This window comes from Jaculus jaculus, chromosome 1 (assembly GCF_020740685.1).
Source record: "Jaculus jaculus isolate mJacJac1 chromosome 1, mJacJac1.mat.Y.cur, whole genome shotgun sequence".
Classification (NCBI taxonomy): domain Eukaryota; kingdom Metazoa; phylum Chordata; class Mammalia; order Rodentia; family Dipodidae; genus Jaculus; species Jaculus jaculus.
The window spans coordinates 84,020,171-84,044,288 of record NC_059102.1 but is presented as its reverse complement, the minus strand read 5'-3'; the positions used below and the strand labels follow the sequence as shown (position 1 = coordinate 84,044,288).

The window sequence follows — 24,118 nt, the reverse complement described above, 5'->3', positions numbered from 1 at the left end:
TCACAAGTTAATAAAGATATAAGATTAAGAAAAATGCCAAATGTCTTTTAATTCTCAGACACTAAAAAAAATTACAGTGTAGCATTTTCACAAAGTCTAATTTTCAGTGTTATTTTCATTTGATATTCATGGTTGTTAACATTTTTAAAGTACTTGCCAAGTATAGTTTTGTGATACAAAAATTAAGATATGGCCTAAAGCAGAACAACAAAACATAAGAAGATCTCATTTAGAAGACAATAAGCCCATCAACTTGAAGGAATGTTTCAATAGGATCTCCATATCCTATTTCTAAATACTTTAGATTCTATACAAACTTAATAAGGGTTTGAAATCTGTCCATCCAGAACTATAAGGATACATAATAGCAACAGATTCTTGTTTGGCCTCACAGTAAGTGACTTCACTTGCTACCATTAATAATGTGCAGAGAATCCAGATTTTAAAGGGAAAAAATGAAATAATTTATGATCCAAGACATTGGGAACACTATTCCACAAGAGAAAGAGAACTGCATTGAATAAAAATATGTAATGCTCAATGTCAGAACTTCCTTTTGTGAGAACTTTCCTATCATTAGAACTGAATGAGGTGGCCAGGCAGCTGTTTGCAGGGGGCGGTTGTTTGCTGGGGAAGAAGTCTCCTTGTTAGTGTGCTTTCCTTTTAATAAGCACAAACAGTAACACAGAACTTAAAAAATAAATATCTTGTTCGTTCTTTTCTCACTGAAATAGCATATTAGTTATGATACTACTAAAGCTGTTTATGGACCCTCTACTGGTTAAATCTGACATTTTTAAAGCTAAAGTAAATCTCAATAGGTAAGCTAGATCTAATGGGTCTTTCATGTCTTATTACCTAGAACTTTTTACCACCATACAAACAAACAACAAGAACACTCTCTTGTAAGGACATCAGTTTAAACTAGATATTTTACTGATGCCTTAGTGACTTACAAAAATGTAGAAACAGCATTCTAGTATGTATTTCTTTGGGTATGATCAGTCATATCACTGCTTGAGAATCACTGATGATCTGAATTGCAGTAAATGTACTAGTACACCAGCTTCTCAACCAAACAAAAGAAGGAACCTCAACAGCCTCACAGATCTCCCTAATAGCACTCACTCAATTCCCAGCTTCTTTTCTGACATTTGCATCATGATGACACCAAGCTCTTGTTTTACCATATGTAACATGAATCTCTTGCAAACAAGTTTTGCAGAAAATTCTCATGAGAAGACAGTATAAACAGATGTATGTCATCTTATGTTATAGCTGTTTTAGATATTAATGTAGCTACTAACTACCATACCCCAATTTATTCAAGCCTAAATCTTCAAGTCTTTCATATTTTCCTCTTACCATCTTTGTGCATTTCAGAACCATTACTTTTACTTTCAGCATACTTCAGTGATCTTGATTTCTTTTGACATTACTTGACCAGTCTTCCTTCATATTATCATCATCTTTGTTTTCTGACTGCTAATTTCTCAAAGGAAAAAAATCATATCTACCACTTTCACTTTCCATCCACACATTGGATGTAATAAAAGGGTAGAAATCTTAGAGTACACACATTCAAGTACACAGTCCTGCTCTAATATTTACTAGATGAGGAAACCAGGTCAAATTACATCCTTGACTCCTAATTTCCTACTTGGTACAATTATGTTACTTGTACTATATGTTGCTGTGAATAATGAAAACAATAATACTCTATTAGAGCACCAGACATACAGGAAACACTCTGTAAATAATGCTTGCCGTTGTCTGCCATGTAAAACCTGATCTTTAATCCCATAATTCACCTAGAAGAGCCAAGAGTTTACATCCCAGAATACATTTCCCAGTCTCTTAAAAATGCCAATCCAAATGACAAAAATTCACTTGTTACTGAAGATATATAAACCTCAACAATCAACATAAACTAATTTTCTCACCTATTCTGTATTTTAGGAAAAAAACTGAAATATCAGAGACAATTGTTTTAATGTAAATTTTAACCCCTTGGAAACCTACAGATTTTTGCAAAATATATTCAGGTTTCAGTACCCTTCACTAGCCATTCTATTCTACATTATACTTATATATGCACATATTTGTTTCTTTGGGTATAGAAATAGGTATTTGTTAAGTAAGCCTTCCAAATTTGTATCTTTCCTTCTTTCATTTGTCTGATCTTTCTTTTAGTCCCTCAATATATTTCATTCCATCTTTTACTTTACTAGAACTATCAACAATACATTTTCTCAAATTTATTATCAACTCAAAGAAAAAATTAATGCCAAAATCATGACCATTCACACATTCCAAACTCATTTCCTTATTCTTTGCCTTTGTTGGTAGCAGTACTATTAATCTTAAAGTAAAAATCTATTCGACTTTTACTACTTTCTGTTCCTATATCCTAGTATAGGCTCAATCATGGAATCCTACTGTTGAAGACCTAAAATCAATTGTCCTGCCATTTCTCCCCCCTCCCACCCGCTGGTCTGAATTCCCTGCATATTCAGCATGTGGGCCGGCTCTAAGTGACTCAGAAGCAAACAACCTGAGGTGATGCTCACACTAGTGAAATAGTGGCACAAAGTCATGGTGTGCAACCAACTGCTCTTTGATTGGCTAACAGATCCATTCAATGGAAAGGAAACCCTATTTGGACCTGGAAAACAAATCAGAATCATATCCAGATAATGATTCTGCTTTCCATTGTCAAGCACCCACTAACCTTACACTATAAAAGTGTCTAAACCCTTATAGTTCTCTCTAAATTAATGGTTATCCCATTTAACTGGCACTGACTTCACTCTCTGTTGGAGAATCTGCTTCTCTTTTTCAGATGGGAGCTAGACTTGGGGAGATAAACTACCCAGTACACTTCACCTCGGCCCCAGCTGAAACCACAGAAGAAATGGGGAAATGATCAAGAATGCTGAGCTCTCAGTTAAGCTGATATCAGGACAAAGGTGATGGAAAAACATACTGAGAACACTCAACACCTACCAAACCAGACATATAGATGCTCCTAAGTAGCCATCACTGAAGTAGACTTAAAATGTTCCCAGCATGGCTCAGGGAATCTTGCATAAGACAGGGGCAGAAAGATTGAGCCACAAGTTGGGACATTTTGCACAGAGACATTGCCTTTCCCGCATTAACTGACTGCTGCCCCATAATGCAGATTCCTCTATAAAATTTGCTCTCTTAAGCTATTTAACAAGAAAAGATGTGCCTTAGTTGCAACAACAAAAAGCATTCTGTGAAATTTTTATATATAATTTAGGTAAAAGGCTTTGAAAATTCAAATGAGATCATGTAACTCAAAGCACCATCAGGTGGCAGTATAGCATAGTATAGTGACCTACAGAGGGCTGGAGAGATGGCTTAGTGGTTAGGTGCTTGCCGGCAAAGCCAAAGGACCCAGGTTCAATTCCCCAGGGCCCACATAAGCCAGATACACAAGGTGACACATACATCTGGAGTTTGTTTGCAGTGGCTAGAGGCCCTGGCATGCTTGCTTATGCTCGCTCATTCTCCCTCTCTCTCTCTCTCTCAAATAAATAAATAAAATTTTAAAATATTTGAAAAAAAACTGACCTAAGGATAAACAGCCAATAGAAAACTAGACATGCAGCGGGGCATGGTGGAACAAGCCTTTAATTCCAGCACTCAGGAAGCAGAGGTAGAAGGATTGCCATTAGTTCAAAGCTAGCCTCAGTTCACAAAATGAATTCCAAGTCAGCCTGGACTAAAGTGAGACCCTACCTTGAAAAACCATAAAAAAGACTAGATATGCAAATGAAAAATGACATACAAACCATGTTACAGAGTATGTTCCTAATAATATACCTTCTGACATATATATACAGATAAATAAAATGAACTACATGTAAAATCATGTTCTACATGCTATATACTTTATATATATATATTTAGTGTATAAACATACTTTATATAATTTAAATGTTAAATTGTATATGATTATATATACATGCATAGAACTTTGCATGTGTGTATTAAATGTTACAAACACATATATGACTATGATTTGAAAACAGACAAGCCAATATGTTGGGTAGGGATGTACCTTAGTTGCAGCACTGGCCACACATGCAAGAGGCCCTAAGTTCAAGTTCCAAAACATACACACACACCAATATCTCAAGTTTTTCATTTAGTTAAGTGATAATTATGATGTGCAGTCTGACCAATTCTGAATATGTCTAAAATGCTTCTCATTTCTTAGCCTTTTGGCCAAGATCAAGTGACTAAGAGGAGTGATAGGGGAAGTCATCTTTATTATTATGTTGTCTTTAAGTGGGCAACATATACCAGGTAAAAATATACATAATTTTATGTCTCAAAAATGTCTGTTTTGAGGATGGGCATGGTGGGACATGTCTTCAGTGTCAGCACTGAGGAGACAGAAACAGAAAGATCACTGTGAGTTCAAGGCCACCCTGACACAACATAGTGAATTCCAGGTCAGCCTGGGCTAGAGTGAGACCCTACTTAAAAAAAAAAAAAAGTCTACTTTGGAATACTCATGATGTATCCCAGTGGCAGAGTGCTTCCCTGGCATATGCAAAATTCTGCATTCAATTACCAATACTGAAAAAGAAAATGTCTGTTTTAAAACTTACCTAAGAATTTGTTTATTTATTCAGTCAAGAAAATATTTTTACAATGCAAATATATATTATGTTTATCAGGTTTCCTTTTAAACAAGGGTAAATATTTCATGTTTCTTAAATACAAAATATGAAGGTCTCCAGGAATGACATATTAGAAAATAATTTGTCAACAGAAACACTCCTTAAAACTATGAAGGGCCCAAGGAGAGTCAAGTCTTTTAAGAAATATGGCAAAAATGTTTGGCTTCTATATAAAGCAACTTTATCTTGTATATTGCCAAGTTCTTTGTAGCTATTTTTATTTTATTTGTCAGCAATAATACCTATCTCTTAATATGTGCTATTAGCTAAAATAATACAAAGCACCCTAAAATGTGTTTAACCAAATAAATGTGCTCAGTAATGTCACTTCTCCTTCTCAAACAACTATATAAATAACAAACTAATTTTACATAAAATTATATGGAAAAAATACCTATAAAGGAAAGTTCACTGCTACTTTTATGCTTAATTCAAAACAAGACAATGTGTCTTTTCCTATCTGTCACACTGGTTTTCAGTTGCTGTTATTAGTCTTTTAATGGTAATACCTAATGATACCAGTGGTGATTCTGATCAGATGTCCCCCCATAAACTCATGTGCTTGTATGCATGTTTCTCAGCTAATGGCAATTTGGAAGGTAGAGCCTTGGTGGAAGAGGTGTGTTGCTAGGGGTTGACATTGATGTTTATTAACCCCCTAACTTGCCAGTGTTAGAGGACTCATCTCCTGGTACTATTTTCCACCTGCTGGAGCAGAGGTAATGTCTAGCCACGTATGGTGGTTTGATCCAGGTTCCCCCCACAAACTTGGGTTTCTGAATGCTAGGTTCCCAGATAATGGAGATTTGGGAATTAATGCCTCCTGGAGGAAGTATATTTGTGGGGGGGGGTGGGCTTATGGGTATTATAGCCAGTTTCCCCTTACCAGTGTTTTGCACACTCTACTGTAATTGTCCAACTGATGTTGGCCAGGAGATGATGTCCACCCTCTGTTCATGCTATATAGTTTTCCCCTGCCGCCATGGAGCATCCCCTTGAGTCTGTAAGCCCAAAATAAACCTTTTTTCCCTCAAGTTGCTCTTGGTCAGATGTTTTCTACCAGCAATGCAAGCGTGACTGCAACAGTAAAGTTGGTACCAAGACATGGAATCATTGCTGCTAAACCCCTGAGTGTGTGGCTTTTGGCCTTTTGGAGCTGGTTTTTGGTGAAGGAGTATGAAAGAATTTGAAACCTTGGCCTAAGAGACGCTTTGCAGTGCTGTAAGTGCACCTTGATGGACTATTCTGGTCAGAGTTAAAAGACCTGAATGCAGTAAGAACTATGGACTTGTGAGGTTTGGCTTATGAAGGTGAGAAAGAGCTTTTCCTGGTCTGGGCCAGAAGTAAATTTGCATGAGAGGCTTCCTGTTATGCCCATATCCTGACAACTTGTGCAGGGCTGCATTGCATAGAAGTGGCCTGGTGTGTGCAGAGGTATATGACACAGGAATGAAATCTTTGGGCTGAAACTTCTGCCTGTTCAGCTGAAATTACATGAGAGATAACAACCTTTGAGACTGGGATAGCTGACCTACAATTTGACAACAGAAAGTATAACAGAGTCTTCTGAAGGGGCCTGAATGCTGAAGGAGTGTTCTGTTCTTCAAAGTCTGCTTTATTCCTCTGCATTAACAAACTGGCACCCCACCTGGTATTGTGAAGTATAAGAAATGCAGTAAAATGAGGGTCATTAAATTTGCAACATGGTCTTGTGTATTTGGAAACAGCCATGGGCAGTGTGAAGCAGGTTTGCTGGATTGCCTGCATGGAGACCCAGTTGAGCCACGAGGATGGACTGTGGGTTGCAGTAGAGATCCATTAGAGATGCTAGGACCATGAATTGGCTGATAAGGAGAGCTGCCATCCCAGGACGAAGTTTTCTAGGACTGTGAGTCGCTGAGTAGCCTAACTAGAGGGCAGAATTAGCACTCCAGAGACTTGTTGCTAGTTAGAATTATGAGATTTTGGAGACTTGTCACGGGCTAGAGTTGTTGGACTTGGGGCTACAGAGTTTGATGTTTGCCCTATTTAAATCTTGTATTGGTTGAATATTTCTTTACTATGCCCAATTCCATCGTTTGCAGTGTGCTTTTATACTGTGCCATTATGGCTTTTTTGGAGATGTTTTGTTATTACAGTTAAAAGATCTCAGATTATGGGAATGTTTGAACATCATTAGGATTGTTAAAAACTATGGGGACTTTTAAAGATGGACTGAATGTATTGCATTTTACATCACGGATGGTTGTCAGTTTATGGGAACCCGGGATGGAATGTGGTGGCTGATTCATGTGTCCCCCATAAATGCTAGGTTCCCAGCTGATGGAGATGTGGGAATTAATGCTTCCTGGAGGTAGTGTACTGTTGGGGATGGGCTTATAGGCATTATAGCCAGTTTCCCCTTGCCAGTGTATGGCACATTCTCCTATTGCTATTGTCCATCTGATGTTGGCCAAGAGGTGATGGCCATCCTCTGTTCATACCATTGTTTTCCCCTGTCATCATGGAGTTTTCCCTTTTTTCCCCCTCAAGCTGCTCTTAGTCAGGAGTTTTCTGCCAGCAATGTGAACCTGACTGCAACACCATCCTTCACTTTGCCATCATGAACCTTCCCCTCAAGACTGTAAGCCAAAACTAATACCCTTCCTTCCATTAGCTGCTTTTGGTCAGGTGTTTTATCTCAGCAATGGGAAGGTAATGCTGACAATGCCTAATGCTGATAAGAATGGAATTAGGTATTTTTATACACTTGAAAACATCAGATATGGAAAAAAGAAAGTTTTATCCATTGTTTTAAAGTAAAAAAAAAACACAAAAGTTTTAAACTCAATAAACCTGTTGCTTGAGCTCTGTTCTGACTACTGTCAACCATGTAGCCTAAGACTTAATTACATTATGGTTGCTTGATGTGTTCATAGCAAAAAGAAGGGTAGTGTGTGAATATCCAGTAACAGGAAAGTGGTTAAATATAGTTCATCAGATGCATGACAAAGAATAATACATTCATGACTAAAATAGCATGTCAGATTTTTCCTGAGGATTTTAAAGTTTGTTTTGATAAATAAAATACATTTTAAATAATATTGGCACCCGTTCACTGAATGGCAATCCCACAAATCCAGCTGCTAAGGATTTTGTCTTAATTCATCTCTCTCACATTTTCAAAATGTAAATTTCACCTCCAAGTTCAAACATAACAAGAAACACCATTCCTTAATCCTAGCACTCTAATCTAAGCCAAAATCAGATTTGGTCAATAGTATTATTAGCCTCCTAGCTGGTTGTTCTGTTTCCATTTTTGCATACATACAGTCTATATTCTAAACATGACAGGATGATTATTTGACAATGCAAATGAATATAATGGCTCTTCTAACTTAAGAAAAACAGAAAGCAAAACTACATATAACATACTTCTAAGTTTATATAAAATTTTTAAATAATAGTTATGTATAAATGATAAATGGAAAAGATTTTTTTGTTCATTAACTTTTTATAATAAGCATGCTTAATTATAAAATATTTTTCAATTTTTAAAAACATATTTTCTAATTTAAGTGCTCAATTAAGAAACAATAATTCTAATTTAAAATTACTACTAAATTGAGAATAAATTTGAGCATGGAAAATTTTTTCATTTAAATATAAGGACATGAGAACATGCACTTTAAGGAAAGAAAGTGATTATACCATAGCAAATTAAATCCAAACAATAAAATCAGACTGTCTTTTTTATTGTATATTTTTCTCCTATTCAGACTAAGAAAAATGAAATGTCATTTTTATGAATCTTCTACCTTCTAAATTAAATGTTCTCTGTTAAATTTTTATTTATATAAAGGAACATGAGAGCCGTTATTTCCTAATGTTTTTATGCCTGACCTTGAAGTATAATTGACTACTGTGTAGGTCTCAGTGGTCTAAGTCATTAGAAAGATAAAAACATATGGGATTAAAGTAAAAACTGATAAGACTTTTAAATTAAGTAATGAGGTTAATAATCTTACTTTGTGAAAATGAGTTATATGATAGATGTTAATTATTATTATCATCAGAGTTTGTCAGTTAAAGAGATCTCTAAATTTTTGTGTTTTTAAATCTTCATTACTATAAATTCATTATACATGGTCCTGGGTTACTCAGAATATTTTCATACAAGTATATAATGTACTTTGAGCATATTCCCTTCCTATTACCCAACCATCTGTTTTCTCATTCTTCCCTCTCCTATATCTCCATTTTGTTGGCCTAGACAGTTTCACTTCTATTTTCATATCATAATGTACTATATAAAAATCTAGGAATCACAAATGAGGAAAAATGTAATGTTTGTCTTTCTGAGACTAACTTAATTCACAACCAGTTGCATTCATCTTCCTAGAAGTAACATAATTTCATTTTTGGCTTAAAAAAGTCCATTGTGCATATACAACACATTTTCTTTATCTATTTTTCTGGTTTTGGACACCCTATTGGTTCCATAACTTAACTATTGTGAATACTAGTCCTCTGTCAGATGTACAGATAGCAAGGATTGTTCTTCTATTCTGTAGGCTGTTTCCTCACTCAATTAACTGGTCCCTTTGCTCTGAGGAGATTTTTAATTTCATGAAATGCCATTTGTTGATTGTTAGCAGTATTTCCTGAGCAACTGGAGACCTATTTAGGAAGTCCTTGCCTATAACCATATCTTAAAGTGTTTTCCCTACTTTTCCTCTGCCAGTTTTAGAATTTCAAATCTCATATTAAGATCATTGATTCAAAGAGAGCCAGAGCCTCAGAGGCCCCCAACACCTCAGCACTGAAGCAGAGCAAAAATGACCCAACATGGCTCAGGGAAATTTTGCAGAAGAGGGGACGGAAAGAATGTCAGTCACATGTTAGGTCATGATTTGCAGAGACATTTATCATACCAATAACTGTGGGCTCACTCCACAATGCACGACCCATTTACATCAACAAGGAGGGTCCAATAGGAGGGGGTAGATCATAGATGAGCCTAAACAATGATACCAAACTACCTGTATTTGCTGAAAAGAAAACTAATAAATTAAATTTTAAAAAAAGAGATCATTGATTCATTTGGAGTTGATTTTTGTGCAGGATGAGAAATACATAGCTTCATTCTTCTACAGGTAGATATCCATTTTTCCTGGTACCATTTACTGAAGAGGCCGTCTTTTCTCTACTGGATACTTTTTGGCATCTTTGTAAAAAATCAGGTGGTTATAGCTGCATAGGTTTATATCTGGCTCCTCTATTTTATTCCATTGATCTATGTGTTAGTTTTTTTTTTTTAAATATTTTTTGTTCATTTTTTATTTATTTATTTGAGAGTGACAGACACAGAGAGAAAGACAGACAGAGGGAGAGAGAGAGAATGGGCGAGCCAGGGCTTCCAGCCACTGCAAACGAACTCCAGACGCGTGCGCCCCCTTGTGCATCTGGCTAACATGGGACCTGGGGAACCGAGCCTCGAACCGGGGTCCTTAGGCTTCACAGGCAAGCGCTTAACCACTAAGCCATCTCTCCAGCCCGTTAGTTTTTATGTCAAGAGCATGTTGCTTTTCTTATTATTGTGTTTGGGATAATTTGAAATCAGAGATGGTGACATCTCAAGCATTATTCTTTTTCTCAGGATTGCTTTTGTGCACCTATATGAATTTCAAATTTATTTTTTCTATTTCTGTTCAGAGTGGCATTAGAATTTTGATGATAGTTGCATTGAATCTATCAATTGCTTTGGGGCGTATATCCATTTTCACAATATCTATTCTTCCAAGCCATGAGCACTGAAGGTTCTTTTCATCTTTTAGTGTCCTCAAATGCTTTCTTCATGTTTTAAAGTTTTAACTGTACAAACCTCACTTCATTGGTTGGGTTTATTCCAATACATTCTGTTATTTTTTGACACCACTATGAATGAGAATGTTTCCCTGTTTAGTTTTGTTTTGTTTTCTTTAAAAAAAAAAAAGAGAGAGAGTTTCTTCTATTACTAGTCCCTTCAGGGTGAGACACACAGAGAGAGAAAGAGAGAAGGAAAAAGAGAGAGAGGGATGCTTATGCCACTTTTTGTGCCTGACTTAGAAATTGAACTCAGGTTGGCAAGCTTTGTGAGCAAGTACCTTTAACCAATTTGCTATCTTCCCAGCCCATATTTCCTTGATTTGTTTGTCAGTACGTTTGTTATGTAAATGCAACTAGGCTACTGTTTTTTTATGTTGATTTTTGTATCCTACCACTGTGTTGAAAGTATTGACCAGCTTTAATAGTTTTTCAGGTAGATTCTTTAAAGCTTCTTATGAATAGAATAATGTCATCTGCAAATAAGGATATTTTGAGTTCTTCCTTTCCTCTTGTTATGCTTTTTATTTTCTTCTCTTGTCTTACTGCTGTAGCTAAGACATCAAGCATTATGTTGGGTATCAGTGAAGAAAGTGGATTTCCTTGCCTTGTTTCTGATTTTAAGGAAAACCTTTGAGTTTTCCCCTATTTAGTATAATATTGGCTATAGGTCTGTCATATATAGCCTTTACTTTCTGAGATATATTTCTTCTACTAATAGTCTATTCTGGGTTTTTATCATGAAGGAATGTTGGATTTTATCAAATGACTTTTCTGAGGCTGGAGAGATGGCTTAGTGGTCAAGGTGTTTGCCTGTGAAACCTAAGGATCAAGGTTTGATTGCCCAGAACCCATGTAAGGCAGATGCACAAGGTGGCACACGCATCTGGAGTTTGTTTGCAGTGGCTGGAGGCCCTGGCATGCCTGTTCTCTTTCTCTCTCTCTCTCCTTTCTCTCCATAAATAAATTTTAAAAATGAAATATTTTTAAAAGACTTTCACTTACTGAGATCAGTGTGATATTTCTGGTCTTCAGTCAATTTATATTTATTACATATTACATTTATTGATTTGCATATGTTGGACCACACCTGCATCTCCACGATGAAACCAACTTGATCATATTGAATCATCTTTTTGATGTGCTTGTTAATTCACTTTATAAGCATTTTATTAAAAAGTTTTGCACTTATATTAATCAGGAAGATTGACCTATAAGTTTCTGTTCTTGTTTCTTTATCTGGTTTTGGTAATACTGTCTACATTAAAAGTGTTTGATAGTATTCTTTCTCTTTATATTTTATGGAGTAGTATGAGAAGCACCTGTGGTAGTTTTTTTAAAGGTCTGATAGAATACAGTAGTAAATCTATCTGGGTCTGGTATATTTTTAGTTGGGTTTTTTATAATTGCTTCAATCTCACAGTTTACATATCTGCTTAAGTAGTTAATCTTATTTTGGATTAACTTTAGTAAGTCATATGTGTCTAGAAATTCAACCATTTCCTTTAGATTTTCCAATTAGTGGAATATATCTTTATTATTTGTATTCTTTTGTATATGTATATTTATTTGCATGTGTATGCATGTTGACACATAGGTCATGAAGCATTGTGTGGAGTTCAGAGGATAACCTCAGAGTACTGGCCTTCTCCTTCCATCTTGTTTGAGACAAGGTCTCTTGTTGTTTTGCCACTGGGAAGACCAGACTAGCTAGGCTTGTAAGCTTCAGGATTCTCGTGACTCAGCCTTACATTACAGTAGACACTGTTGGGATTACAAGCACATGTACCACTGGGTTTCTATCTTCTTACATCTTCTGGTATTTGGTTTATGAAATTAGGTGCACTGGTGTTAAAAAATCATGTAAAGGAGCTGGAGAGATGGTTTAGCAGTTAAGCACTTGCCTGTGAATCCTAAGAACCCCGGTTCAAAGCTCGATTCCCCAGGACCCACGTTAGCCAGATGCATAAGGGGCGCACACATCTGGAGTTCATTTGCAGTGGCTGGAGGCCCTGGAGCACCCATTCTCTCTCTCTCTCTCTCTCTCTCTCTCTCTCTCTCTCTCTCTCTCTCTCTCTCTCTGTGGCTCTCAAATAAATAAATAAATTATTTTAAATAAAAAAATCATTTAAAGTACTTGACTTCAACATCTTCAAAATTCCTACTACTTCAAGTACAGATTTTCTTATTTGAAGGGCAATTTCTTCATGTAACTTGTAATACTAATTTCCCTGAAAGTCTTGTGTGTGTGAAATAGTTCTACTGAATACTTGACAGTTATTTTACAATTATACTGGTTCTACAAGGACTATACCATTTTTAAAGATAACTTCTCAGTCCTTGGGTCATATAGTTAGTATAAACTGCACCTCTACATTCATATAAACAGTCTGGTTTCTTTAGTAACTTTTTTCTTACCCACTGTCTAGAGTAGCTGCCAAATTCCCAGGCATCTGATAGACAGTGATTTTCCAATCTTAATTTCACAGTAGCCCTTCCAGATTCACAGCTTCATGCAGGCTAATTTTCTCTAGTTCATGTTGCTTAAAGCCTAAATTCCCCTGTCTAATTATCAACTCAGGTCCCCATCCAATTCTAACCTACAAAGTCTGATGAGTTATTTAGATTGCTATCCATTCTCACCATTTTGTTTTGAATATTTTATTTCTAGTACTTAAACTTTTTGCTTTCTTTAAGCTTGGTTGCGTACCACAAGACCCACTTTTATAATTTATTTAGCTTCCACTTGATTGTGTTGGAAAATTAATCCCCAGTTCAATGATGTTGAAAGTTGAAACTCTTCAGAAGTACCAAGTCATGATGGTTCTATCCTCATGAATGGATAAATGCTATTATTGAACCAGAAGGTTAGTTATCATGGAAGTGAGCTCCTTCTAAAACAGTTCAGATACCTCCCCTCTCTCAGTTACACAGCTTTCTTGCCATTTATCTTCTGCAATAGGTGATGCAGAAAGCCCTCCACCAAATATGAGCACTTGATAGTGAACTCACCCTCCAAAAGTATGAGAAATAAATTGATATTTTTATGAATTACCCACTCTGTGGCATTTTGTTATAACAGAAAAGAAAGGAACAAGACAGCACTCCATGGATTAGAGTGAGAGTACTATATACACTATCACACATTCTTATTTATTTTTTTCTTATGTTTGTTTACAATTCTTTAAACATATAACAAACATATTGCTATAGTTTGCCAATACCTGATATAGTTTAACATACTAAAAGAGTAAGAGAAAGCCCATATAATTATCAAAATGTATACAAGAAATATATTTTATAATCTACAACAGCCATTCATGATTTTTTAAAAAATTGCATGACCTAGGAAGATAACTCAAAAGATAAATAAAGACCTCCTTCTTAATGGATGAGTCTTAGGAAGATGCACATTATGACTGCAAGTCCAAGAAGGATGACTAATGTTCCTACTTATGCTCAACACTTTATTGTAGCCAGTGCAGTATGTCACAGTAGCAAAAACACTAAAGGTATAAGGTTTGAAAGAGAAAACAAACACTCACTAGAATAAATATGACTGACTTAGAGAAAGCTTTAGAAAGTACAAATAAGGTGTTAAAGATAATATGGCTATTTTGCATATCTATATGATTAATATAGCTAAGAACTTTAATTTGTCTTGGTTTTTTCCTAAAGAGAAGTCTTCAAAACCTGCTGCCTAGAACAGCTGAACACTAGGGACTGGAAACCTTTTGGGTTTCTGTGCCATTCCTTAATGTGGGAATCTCATATGTAAGTCCCTGACTACTAGTAGAACCAAAAGCTCAAGTTTCAACTCCCATCACTGGCATTTTATTTGCCTCCACAGAAAACATAGTCTGCTCATGTTTAATTCTTATACAATGGGGTTTGTCAGTGTTCACTACATATTGTTTTACCCTTGGAGTTTTTCTTCTTTTTTTTTTTTTTTTTTTTAATTATTTATTTATTTATTTGAGAGCGACAGACACAGAGAGAAAGACAGATAGAGGGAGAGAGAGAGAATGGGCGCGCCAGGGCTTCCAGCCTCTGCAAACGAACTCCAGACGCGTGCGCCCCCTTGTGCATCTGGCTAACGTGGGACCTGGGGAACCGAGCCTCGAACCAGGGTCCTTAGGCTTCACAGGCAAGCGTTTAACCACTAAGCCATCTCTCCAGCCCGGAGTTTTTCTTCTTAATGAATTATTGTTAATACAGGAACTGCCTTACTACAGGAGGTGTCAAGATCCTGCCCTATTATAATGGAAGGCAATTCTTAGATGCTAAACTTTGCTTTATTAAAACTATTACATATAAAAAGGACTAAAACCAACATCCCTAAAATGTGGCTGTTTTCAGATAATAAATCATAGGTAACTTCTTTGTTCTTTCACATTTCCTTTTGTTTATTTGTTTGTCTTTCAAGGTAGGGTTTCACTCTAACTCAGGCTGACCTGGAATTCACTATGTATTCTCAGGGTGACCTCAAACTCTCGCCAATCCTCCTACCTCTGCCTCCCAAGTGCTAGGATTAAAGGCATGTACCACCACACCCAGCTCCCACAATTCCTATATCTTTTATTCATGAACTTGTTTCATTTTATAAAGAGGAAACAATATATTTATAAATGGAAGTTATGTACAAAATGTTCTTTTAAATTAACTTTTTTCTTACTACTCTCACCCTTGGGCAGACATTCTGTTTTATTTTAGAGATGGCAGAGAATACTGGGGAGATCCAAGATTTATCAACACAAGAAAGGACAGCAAGACAGCTGTGAATGCTCACAAGGAGATGTGACACCCCTACCACATCTACCTGAGTCCAGAAGATTGCGAAGGATGACTAGAGATCGCTTAGTGGATAAGGCACTTGCCAGCGAAGCCTAAGGACCCAGGTTTAATTCTCCAATATCCACGAAAGCCAGATAGACAAGGTGGCACATGCATCTGGAGTTCTTTGCAGTGGCTAGAGGCCCTAGCATGCCCATTCTCTCTCTGTCTCTGTATTGCTCCCAGTGTTAGCCCAATATCCACATTTAGGAAAATAGAAACACTGTGGTAAACTGAAACACGTGATAACAGACATACAGAGGCTACAGAGACGTCAACATTAATCAATAACATACCCACAAAGACTCAGGGACTGTTGAGGAAGAGGAGTTGTGTAGAGTTACAAGGCAAGTAGAAACACCCCTGAGACACAGCTGCCCCCCAGGGAGAGACTCTAATTACCCCACAGTGAATACCAATAATGCTAACTGAGGAGGGCCCTCAGGGAGATAGGAACAGGGGTAGGAGATACATTACAACTTATGTTAAAAAAAATAGTTAATAAAAATATTGTTTTGGGGCTGGAGATATGGCTTAGCAGTTAAGCGCTCGCCTGTGAAGCCTAAGGACCCCGGTTCAAGGCTCGGTTCCCCAGGACCCACGTTAGCCAGATGCACAAGGGGGCGCACGCATCTGGAGTTCCTTTGCAGTGGCTGGAGCCCTGGCACGCCCATTCCCATTCTCTCTCTCTCTCTCTCTCTCTCTCTTTCTCTCTCAAATAAATAAGAATGAACAAAAAATATTGTTTTTGCTGGGTGTGGTGGTGCATGCCTTTAATCCCAGCACTCAGTAGGCAGAGGTAGGAGGATGGCTGTGAGTTCAAGGCCACCCTGACACTACATAGTTAATTCCAGGTCAGCCTGGACCAGAGTGAGATGCAACCTCGAAAAACCAAGAAATAAACCCAGGTAGGCCAGATACACAAGGTGGTGCATGCGTCTGGAGTTTGTTTGAAGTAGCTGGAGGCCCTGGCGTGTCCATTCTATGTATCTTGCCTCCTTCTCTCTGTCAGTCACTCTCAAAAAAATAAAAATAAACAAAAATATATATATTGGTTTTAAAGTCTTACTAAGCATACAAAAGAGTATTTGTCAAGCATGTAATTGCTTTTCAAATAGTATCTTAATTTAGTTTCATAAAAACTTAAGTATCATTACCCCTATTTTTGTTGAAGTAAGACTCAAACAGGTAAGTAACCTGCTCTAGTGACAGAACTGGGATTTGAAATGGAGAATACTTGTTCCAAGGACAGTGCTTTTTTTTTCCACTGAATCATGCTGCCTCCCACAGAGAGCATTTTCACATTACCACCTGCTAGTTCTAATTAAGAGACAGTAATTAAACAATTCTCCACTCCTGATAACAATATTTAAGCTACTAACACTTTAAAGAAATTAATACGAGCAACTCTTTATTTGCTGGAAGATATATCTAAGCATAAACTACATTACAGGAGAAAAAGTCTCCAATATAACATACATTTTTTTCAAATCATAATTAATTATATTATGTAGTAATGGGACAGGAAGCAAAAATATTTAATGATCAACATACTTATTAAAAGCTTAACATTATTAAAAATAAAATAAGTACAAATTATGGTGATATATGCATATATAATATGTATATATATATATATATAATTCTTATACATCTTAGGAGATAATGTAATTCATTAAAACCTTGCTATAAGCCAATTAATAATATACACTTTTAAATTGTTTGTGGAGGGGCAGAGGAGACTGCTCAGCAGTTCAAGATGTTTGTTTATAAAGCCTGCTGAACTGGCTTCAATTCCCATCTAAAGCCAGACAGGCATTCATCTGCAGCAGCAAGAGACCCTAGCATGTGTATACATGCATGTGTATACACATGCGCACACACATACACACATAGAAATAAATTAATAAATAAAATTAGAAAATGTTTATGGACAGATATAATATGAGCAGCTGCTTCATGCTCCTAGCTCCATGCCTTCCCCATGACCCCTGGAACTGTGACCCAAATAATCCTTCCCTCTTTAAGTTGCTTTATCAGGATTTTGTCATGGTAATGAGGAAGTAACTCATAAACCAGGTGTGGTGGTATGCATCTATAATCCCAGCACATGGGCAGCTGAGGCAAGAGGATCTTGAGTTCAAGGCAAGGCTAGCCCAGACTAAATTGCAAGACTCTATCACAAAGCAAACTAACAAAAAGACAAATTTTGTGGCTTTTGATCTAGCAGTTTCTCATGATAAAATAATCATAAATATTTGTATAAAGATTTAGATAAAAGGGTATTCAGCTTAAACTACTTTGAGAGCAAAATAGAATGACAATGAAGAGAAATCTAGAATGAATCTAAGTCTATAATAATACATAGCAATCTATAAATATAATATTAAAATAATACAAATATCTATAGTAATAACTTAGGTTAATGAATCATAACTCTCCCAATTTCCTCAAAAAATATTGGAAATATTACTAACAGTTCCTACTTCATACATAGACACAGTAGCATGCAGCCAGTACATGCCTGCTGTCAACTACTTAATGTGGTTGTCAGGAAGGCTGAGGTGAAATCCAACTTCCTAGACCCACCACTTTGTAGTGGCTGTGCAAGTTATATAGCTTCTCTGAATCTGTTTCCTAATTTACAAAAATGGAAATAATCCTAAAGGGTTTGTGTAGAGACTATATGAGATAAATGTTTATAAAAGTATTCAGCATAGTGTCAGGCAAACAAAGTTCTCAATAAATTTTGGTTATTTCATTATTAGTAGTAACACTATTATTTAGATATCAGAATAAGACTATGCAATTCACTTAAGTAGTTATATACCAACTATGGATTGATTGTATTAAGTATAATACATGATATAGACATAACAGTTTGATTTTGTGGATTTAGTTTTATTACAGTATCCAAACTCACTAGTGAAAATTCTTCATATATTAAAATCAGAAATAAAAATTGCATTATATTTTATGGCTAACATTTTCCAAAACTACTATTGTCACAAACCTATTAAGGAAATTTTCTAAATAGTGACTGTTAGGTTATGACTTCTCTTGCCTTCTAAATACCTTTTCTACAAATATATGACAAAGACTAACAACTCTTCCTAACCACACCTTCCTTTTTTCCAAACATGCATATGTAAGAATCAGAGAGACTTGAGTATAAAACCTTCCAGAATCTGTAATAGGTAGAGTATCTACCTAAAGTACAAAGGGCATGAAATATGAATAGGGAAAGAACTAGAGAGAAAGAGACAAGGAAAATAAATCAAATGAAACAAAAAGTGATTACTAGAAAACCCTCTACTTGTTTACAGCCAGTCAGTAAAGCCCTTTTGACATTTTTAATCCAAATCAATGTTGGCTTAAAACCTAGGATAAAGAGCCAGGCATTGTGGCATGTGCCTTTAATACCAGCACTCGGAAGGCAGAGGTAGGAGGATTGCCATGAGTCTGAGGCCACCCTGATACCACATAGTGAATTCCAGGTCAGCCTGAGCTACAGTGAAACCCTACCTTAACAAACCAAAAAAAAAAAAAAAAAAAGTTAGGAGAGAATAAGACTTCACGCCAACCTCATAAGTTATATTTTTTACCAACAGTTTTCTTATATGTATATGATTGTATTGGGATCAAAATCCCTTTTTGTTACCGTCTCGTGTCCCTATCTCCCATCCCCTCAAAGCTCTTCTTGAATAAAATTTCACATATCTATTCCCTGTTCAGGAGAATCCATATTTCCTCCTGTGATCTACCCAAAGAGGAAGTAAGCCATCAGGCAAGGAATGTACTACCTTAACAGCTTCTCCAAGAGTCTGGTTTTTGTCAGCTTCCTCACTGGAATGCAATTCAAGTCTATAATTCAACTCCTGTAGTTGTTGGGCTTGTTCATTCAGCAGCATCTGTGCCTGCTGCTCCCGCAGCAATGCATTATTGAGTTCTTCACATGCACTTTCAAACTTCTCATGGGTGATCAGTTTCTTTAAAAAGAAAGAAAGACTTAGTTGCAAGCTAATTGCATTGCTGTAGCATGATATTCTTCAAAACTATATTTGCTAACATAAAGAATATGATGCAAGCATATCTAAGAATCAGATATAAAACAAAAAATGTTTTTGTCATAATCTCAAATAGAGAAAAATATCACCCTAGTTTTAAAGCACAATAATAGTGCTAAAATTATCATTTTAGTTAAACAAAATCTTAGAAAACACTTCATATTTCTGAAGAAGTGCTGTTTAAAGAAAAAGAAGTGCTGTTTAAATCCTTATACACAAGCACTTTTACAAAGATTAGGATTATCCTACTAAGTGAGACTACACAGCCTCAGAAAAACAAACACTGCAAATTCTCTCTCATATGTGATTCCTAACATGGAATAGCTCAATTGGTTTATAAGATGACACAAGCATCAGTAGTATTGCCAAGAAATCTAGAATGAGGCTTGAAGAGAGGGAAGCAGGGAGTGATGAGAAGTGGTACTTGACAGGCAAGCAGAGGAATAGAATACAATGGGTTGAAGGGTCTTGGGAGGGACCTGGGTAATGGAGAGTGGAAGGGGGAAAATACATGAAACTATGACTACATGAATAGTACCATAGAAATTTTCCTCTTAGTTAACTAATTAAAATATATAACTCTTAATAAGAAAGTGGGGGTATAGCTTGGACAGAAGTATCCTATTAAGAAGGAGGAAGTGGGCTGGAGAGATGGCTTAGCGGTTAAGCGCTTGCCTGTGAAGCCTAAGGACCCCGGTTCGAGGCTCGGTTCCCCAGGTCCCACGTTAGCCAGATGCACAAGGGGGCACACGCGTCTGGAGTTCGTTTGCAGAGGCTGGAAGCCCTGGCGTGCCCATTCTTTCTCTCTCCCTCTATCTGTCTTTCTCTCTGTCTATCGCTCTCAAATAAATAAATAAATAAATAAAAAAGACCAGCCTTATCTTTAAAAAAAAAAAAAGAAGGAGGAAGCTTTATCCTAAGACCATAGGCTACTAGTGCCAGATGTGGATTACTCCCTACAGTGAGCTGTTGGTCACAGGGGCTCCTGGCCAACATGAGGCTCCCAAAATAATGCAAGCCATTGCCAAACCACAGGCTGTGGATATAGGACATTAAGAGAGCATGCTGGCCTGAGATGGAAGCCAGCACTCATAGAGCTGGAAAGGGCTATAAAAGCTGTTGGGGGACAATAGCCACCACCAGTGTGAACAAGCATGGAATTCTACAAGCTACAAACTCAACCAGCCAGGCAAAATGTACTCACCTGTGCAATAATGGCATACAGGCTATAGGGGTAGTCAACTGCTCTCTAACTGGACAATGAGACCCACTCAATGTGAGGGGATTCTTACCTGTTACTGAGAACCAAGTCAGAAACCTATGGCTTCTAAAGCCATAGACCCTAGATGGAATTTCCCACTGTTCTTTGGCTAAAAGTAGAGGATATGCCCATCAAAAAATCTTCTAGGCTGTAGAGATGTCTCAGCAATTAAAAGCACTGTGTTCAAGGCCTGATGACCCAATATTGATTACCTAATACCCACATAAAAACAGATGCCCAAAGTGGCACATGTGTCTGGAGTCTGTTTATATGTTTGGCAGCATTTGGCAAAAAGCCTTGGTATGCCAATTCTCTCTCTCTCTCTCTCTCTCTCCAAATAAATAAAAATATTTTTAAAAGTATTCGGGAGCTGGAGAGATGACTTAGCAGTTAAGCGCTTGCCTGTGAAGCCTAAGAACCCCAGTTCAAGGCTCAGTTCTCCAGGATCCACGTTAGCCAGATGCACAAGGGGGCACACGTGTCTGGAGTTCGTTTGAAGTAGCTGAAAGCCCTGGCATGCCCATTCTTTCACTCTCTCTCTATTTGCCTCTTTCTCTCTGAGTTATTCTCAAATAAATAAATAAAATAAATAAATAAATAAAAGATCTCTTGATCTACCAATATTTTTTTAAAAAAGTATTTGGGGGGGGGGGAGTGCTGAAGAAATGGCTTATCAATTAAGGCACTTGCCTGTGAAGCCTAAGGACCCAGGCTTGATTCCCCAGCATCCATGTAAGCCAGATGCACAAGGTGGTGCATGCATGTGGAGTTCATTTGCAGTGGAGGCCCTGACTCACCTATTCTATCTGCCTCTCTCATTAATACAAGTGAAGCATAAATGTTAGACACAATAGTAAAATAGCCAACACTATGACTTTTGGAATCAGAGTACCCAGGTTCAAATCCTGTGATGTTAATTTCTTAACTAACTTACTTTAATAGTTTAACTTTAACAGTTCTGTGACCCATATTCCTTATCTGTAAACTGTGAATTATAGTATTAGACTTTTAATTCATATGATATTATTATGAGGATAAATAAACAACTGTAAAATGCTCATGATATGTGCTTTATACACAATTGTGTTAGATACTTTCCTCATTGCTGTGATCAAATACCTGACAAGAAGAAACCTAAGAGAGGAAGGGTTTATTCCGGGTTATAGCAGAGTTCACCATGGCAACCAAGGCCTGGCAACAAGAGCAAGAAACAGCTGGTTCCAGAGAATCCACAATCAGGAAGCAAGCAAGGGGAGTTGAAAATTGATGCTTAGCTCACTTTCTCCATTTATAAGTGTAGTTACCCTAACCAATGTCTTCTCACCTCAATTATCTTAATCTAGAAACTTTCTCCCAGACATGTCTAGATATTTGTCTCTCAGGTGATTCTAGATCCTGACAGGTTGATAATCTATATTAATGATCACAGTGGTCTAATATTAAACACTATAACCTATCACTTTATAACCTAAAATAATATAATAACTATAAAAATTTCCCATTGTTGTTCCATCACTTACTTTTTCAATGAATCCCGTGTCTTATTCCTATACTTCAGAGGAGGTAATTAACAGTAAACATTACCTACAAGATATTTTAAGGCTTTTCCAATTATGAAAAAAAAATTCCATACAAGAAAGTTTTGTCACCTCCCACCATGTTTTTTTTATTATTTTAAATAGTAACATTCTCTCTAGATTCTAGAAACTAAGTCTGAATGCTAATCAAAAGTAATATGCCAGGAGCTGGAGAGATGGCTCAGAGGTTAAAGGTACTTGCTTACTAAGTCTCACAGCCTGGGTTCAACTCCCTACTACCCATGTAAAGCCAGGTCCAAAAGTGACACATGTATATCTAGGGCTCATTTGCAGTGGCAGGAGGGGCTGCTCGCTCTCGCTCTCTCTCTCTCTCTCTCTCTCTCTCTCTCTCTCTCTCTCTCTCTCTCCCTTTATCTCTATCTCTCTCAAATAAATAAAATATATAAAGACTTTTTTAAAATGTAAGATGCTGACTTGTTTTCCTAATACTTAACTATGGGCCACAAAATAAAATTGTACATGACATAGAAATCTTCACAAATTTTCTAGGGAAGAGAATATATAAAAGAGCTTCGATCTCTCTTTAAAAACTCCATTATTATTTAAATCTAAATATAGGCAATATTAAAATTCTCAAATTGCATCAATGACTGCAATGACTGTCTCTACTCATTATTTTGACAGACCATCTAAAAATCCCAAACTGAAATCAAATAAGAAGCATGAACATACTTCTTTGTTGTGTGTGTATATTATGTGTGTATGTGTGCATGTATGTTCATGTGTGAGTGAAGACATGATACAGTGCATGCGTGCAGATCAGAAGACAACTTAAGGTGTAGATCCTCATATTCCACCTTGTTTGAGGCAAAGCCTCTCCTATTTTGCCACTGCTTCCACCAAGCTACCTGGACAGAAAGCTTCTGTGTAATTTTCTTGTCTCTACCATTCTTCTCACTGTGGGCTTGCTGGGATTACAGGTGATTATGCTACAGTATCCAGTTTTACATGGGTTATGGGAATCTAAACACAGGTACTCACACTTGCACATCATGTACATATCCTCAGCCCCAGTAACTCCATTTTAAAAGTACAAACAGGGCTGGAGAGATTACTTAGCTTGTGTGCAAAGCCTAAGAACCCATGTTTGACTCTCAAGGTCTCATGTAAGCCAGATGCATAAGGTCACACATGCACACAAAAAGTGGCACATGCATCTGGAGTTTGAGAACAGTGACTGAGGCCCTGGAATGTCAGTTCTCTCTCTCTCTCTCAAAGAAAAAGAAAAAAGAAAAAGTACAAACAGGTTTTTATAATTTAAGTACAAGGGCAAAAACAGAAAAAGGTATAAATCTGTGAATGAAGAATAATCAAATTTTGAATAGTGTTCATGTTCACAATTGTAGTGAGTGATTTCAATTCACCACTTTCAACAAGTGACAGGTCATTCTGAGAAAAAAGTGAATATAGAAGCATCAAAATTCAATGACATCATAGAACAAATGGAATTAACAATTATCTATAGAACATTTCATCCAAATGCTGCAGAGTTCACATTCTTTTAAAGAGCACATAGAACATTGTCTAAAATATACTACATATTAGGACACAAAGAAAATCTTTAAAAAAAAAGAGTCCCCTGATCCAGGATCTCTGTGCCAGATGATCAGTGAGCAGGCACTACAGTGTGGAGTAACTAGGCCAGATCCCTGCTTCCCAGCTCCTCCAAGTTCCCTGGTCCAGGTTCCCTACACCAGAGGGTTTGCCGGCAGTGCATTGCATGGAGTGAGTAGGCCAAATTCCTATTTCCTGACTCCTCCCAGCTCCCTGGAGGCCTGGTTACTCAGTGAGCTGTAG

General features: G+C 36.9%; 1 protein-coding gene across 6 annotated transcripts in view; it reads right to left on the bottom strand.

The window, feature by feature from the left end:
• Ccdc171 (coiled-coil domain containing 171) overlaps window positions 1-24,118 on the bottom strand; it is a 553,592-nt gene that overhangs the window by 207,009 nt on the left and 322,465 nt on the right. For all 6 annotated transcript variants that reach the window (XM_045160095.1, XM_045160091.1, XM_045160110.1 and 3 more), the window contains one exon: window positions 19,199-19,384. In XM_045160095.1, the coding sequence (XP_045016030.1) occupies window positions 19,199-19,384 (186 nt within the window). The remainder of the gene's footprint in view (window positions 1-19,198; window positions 19,385-24,118) is intronic.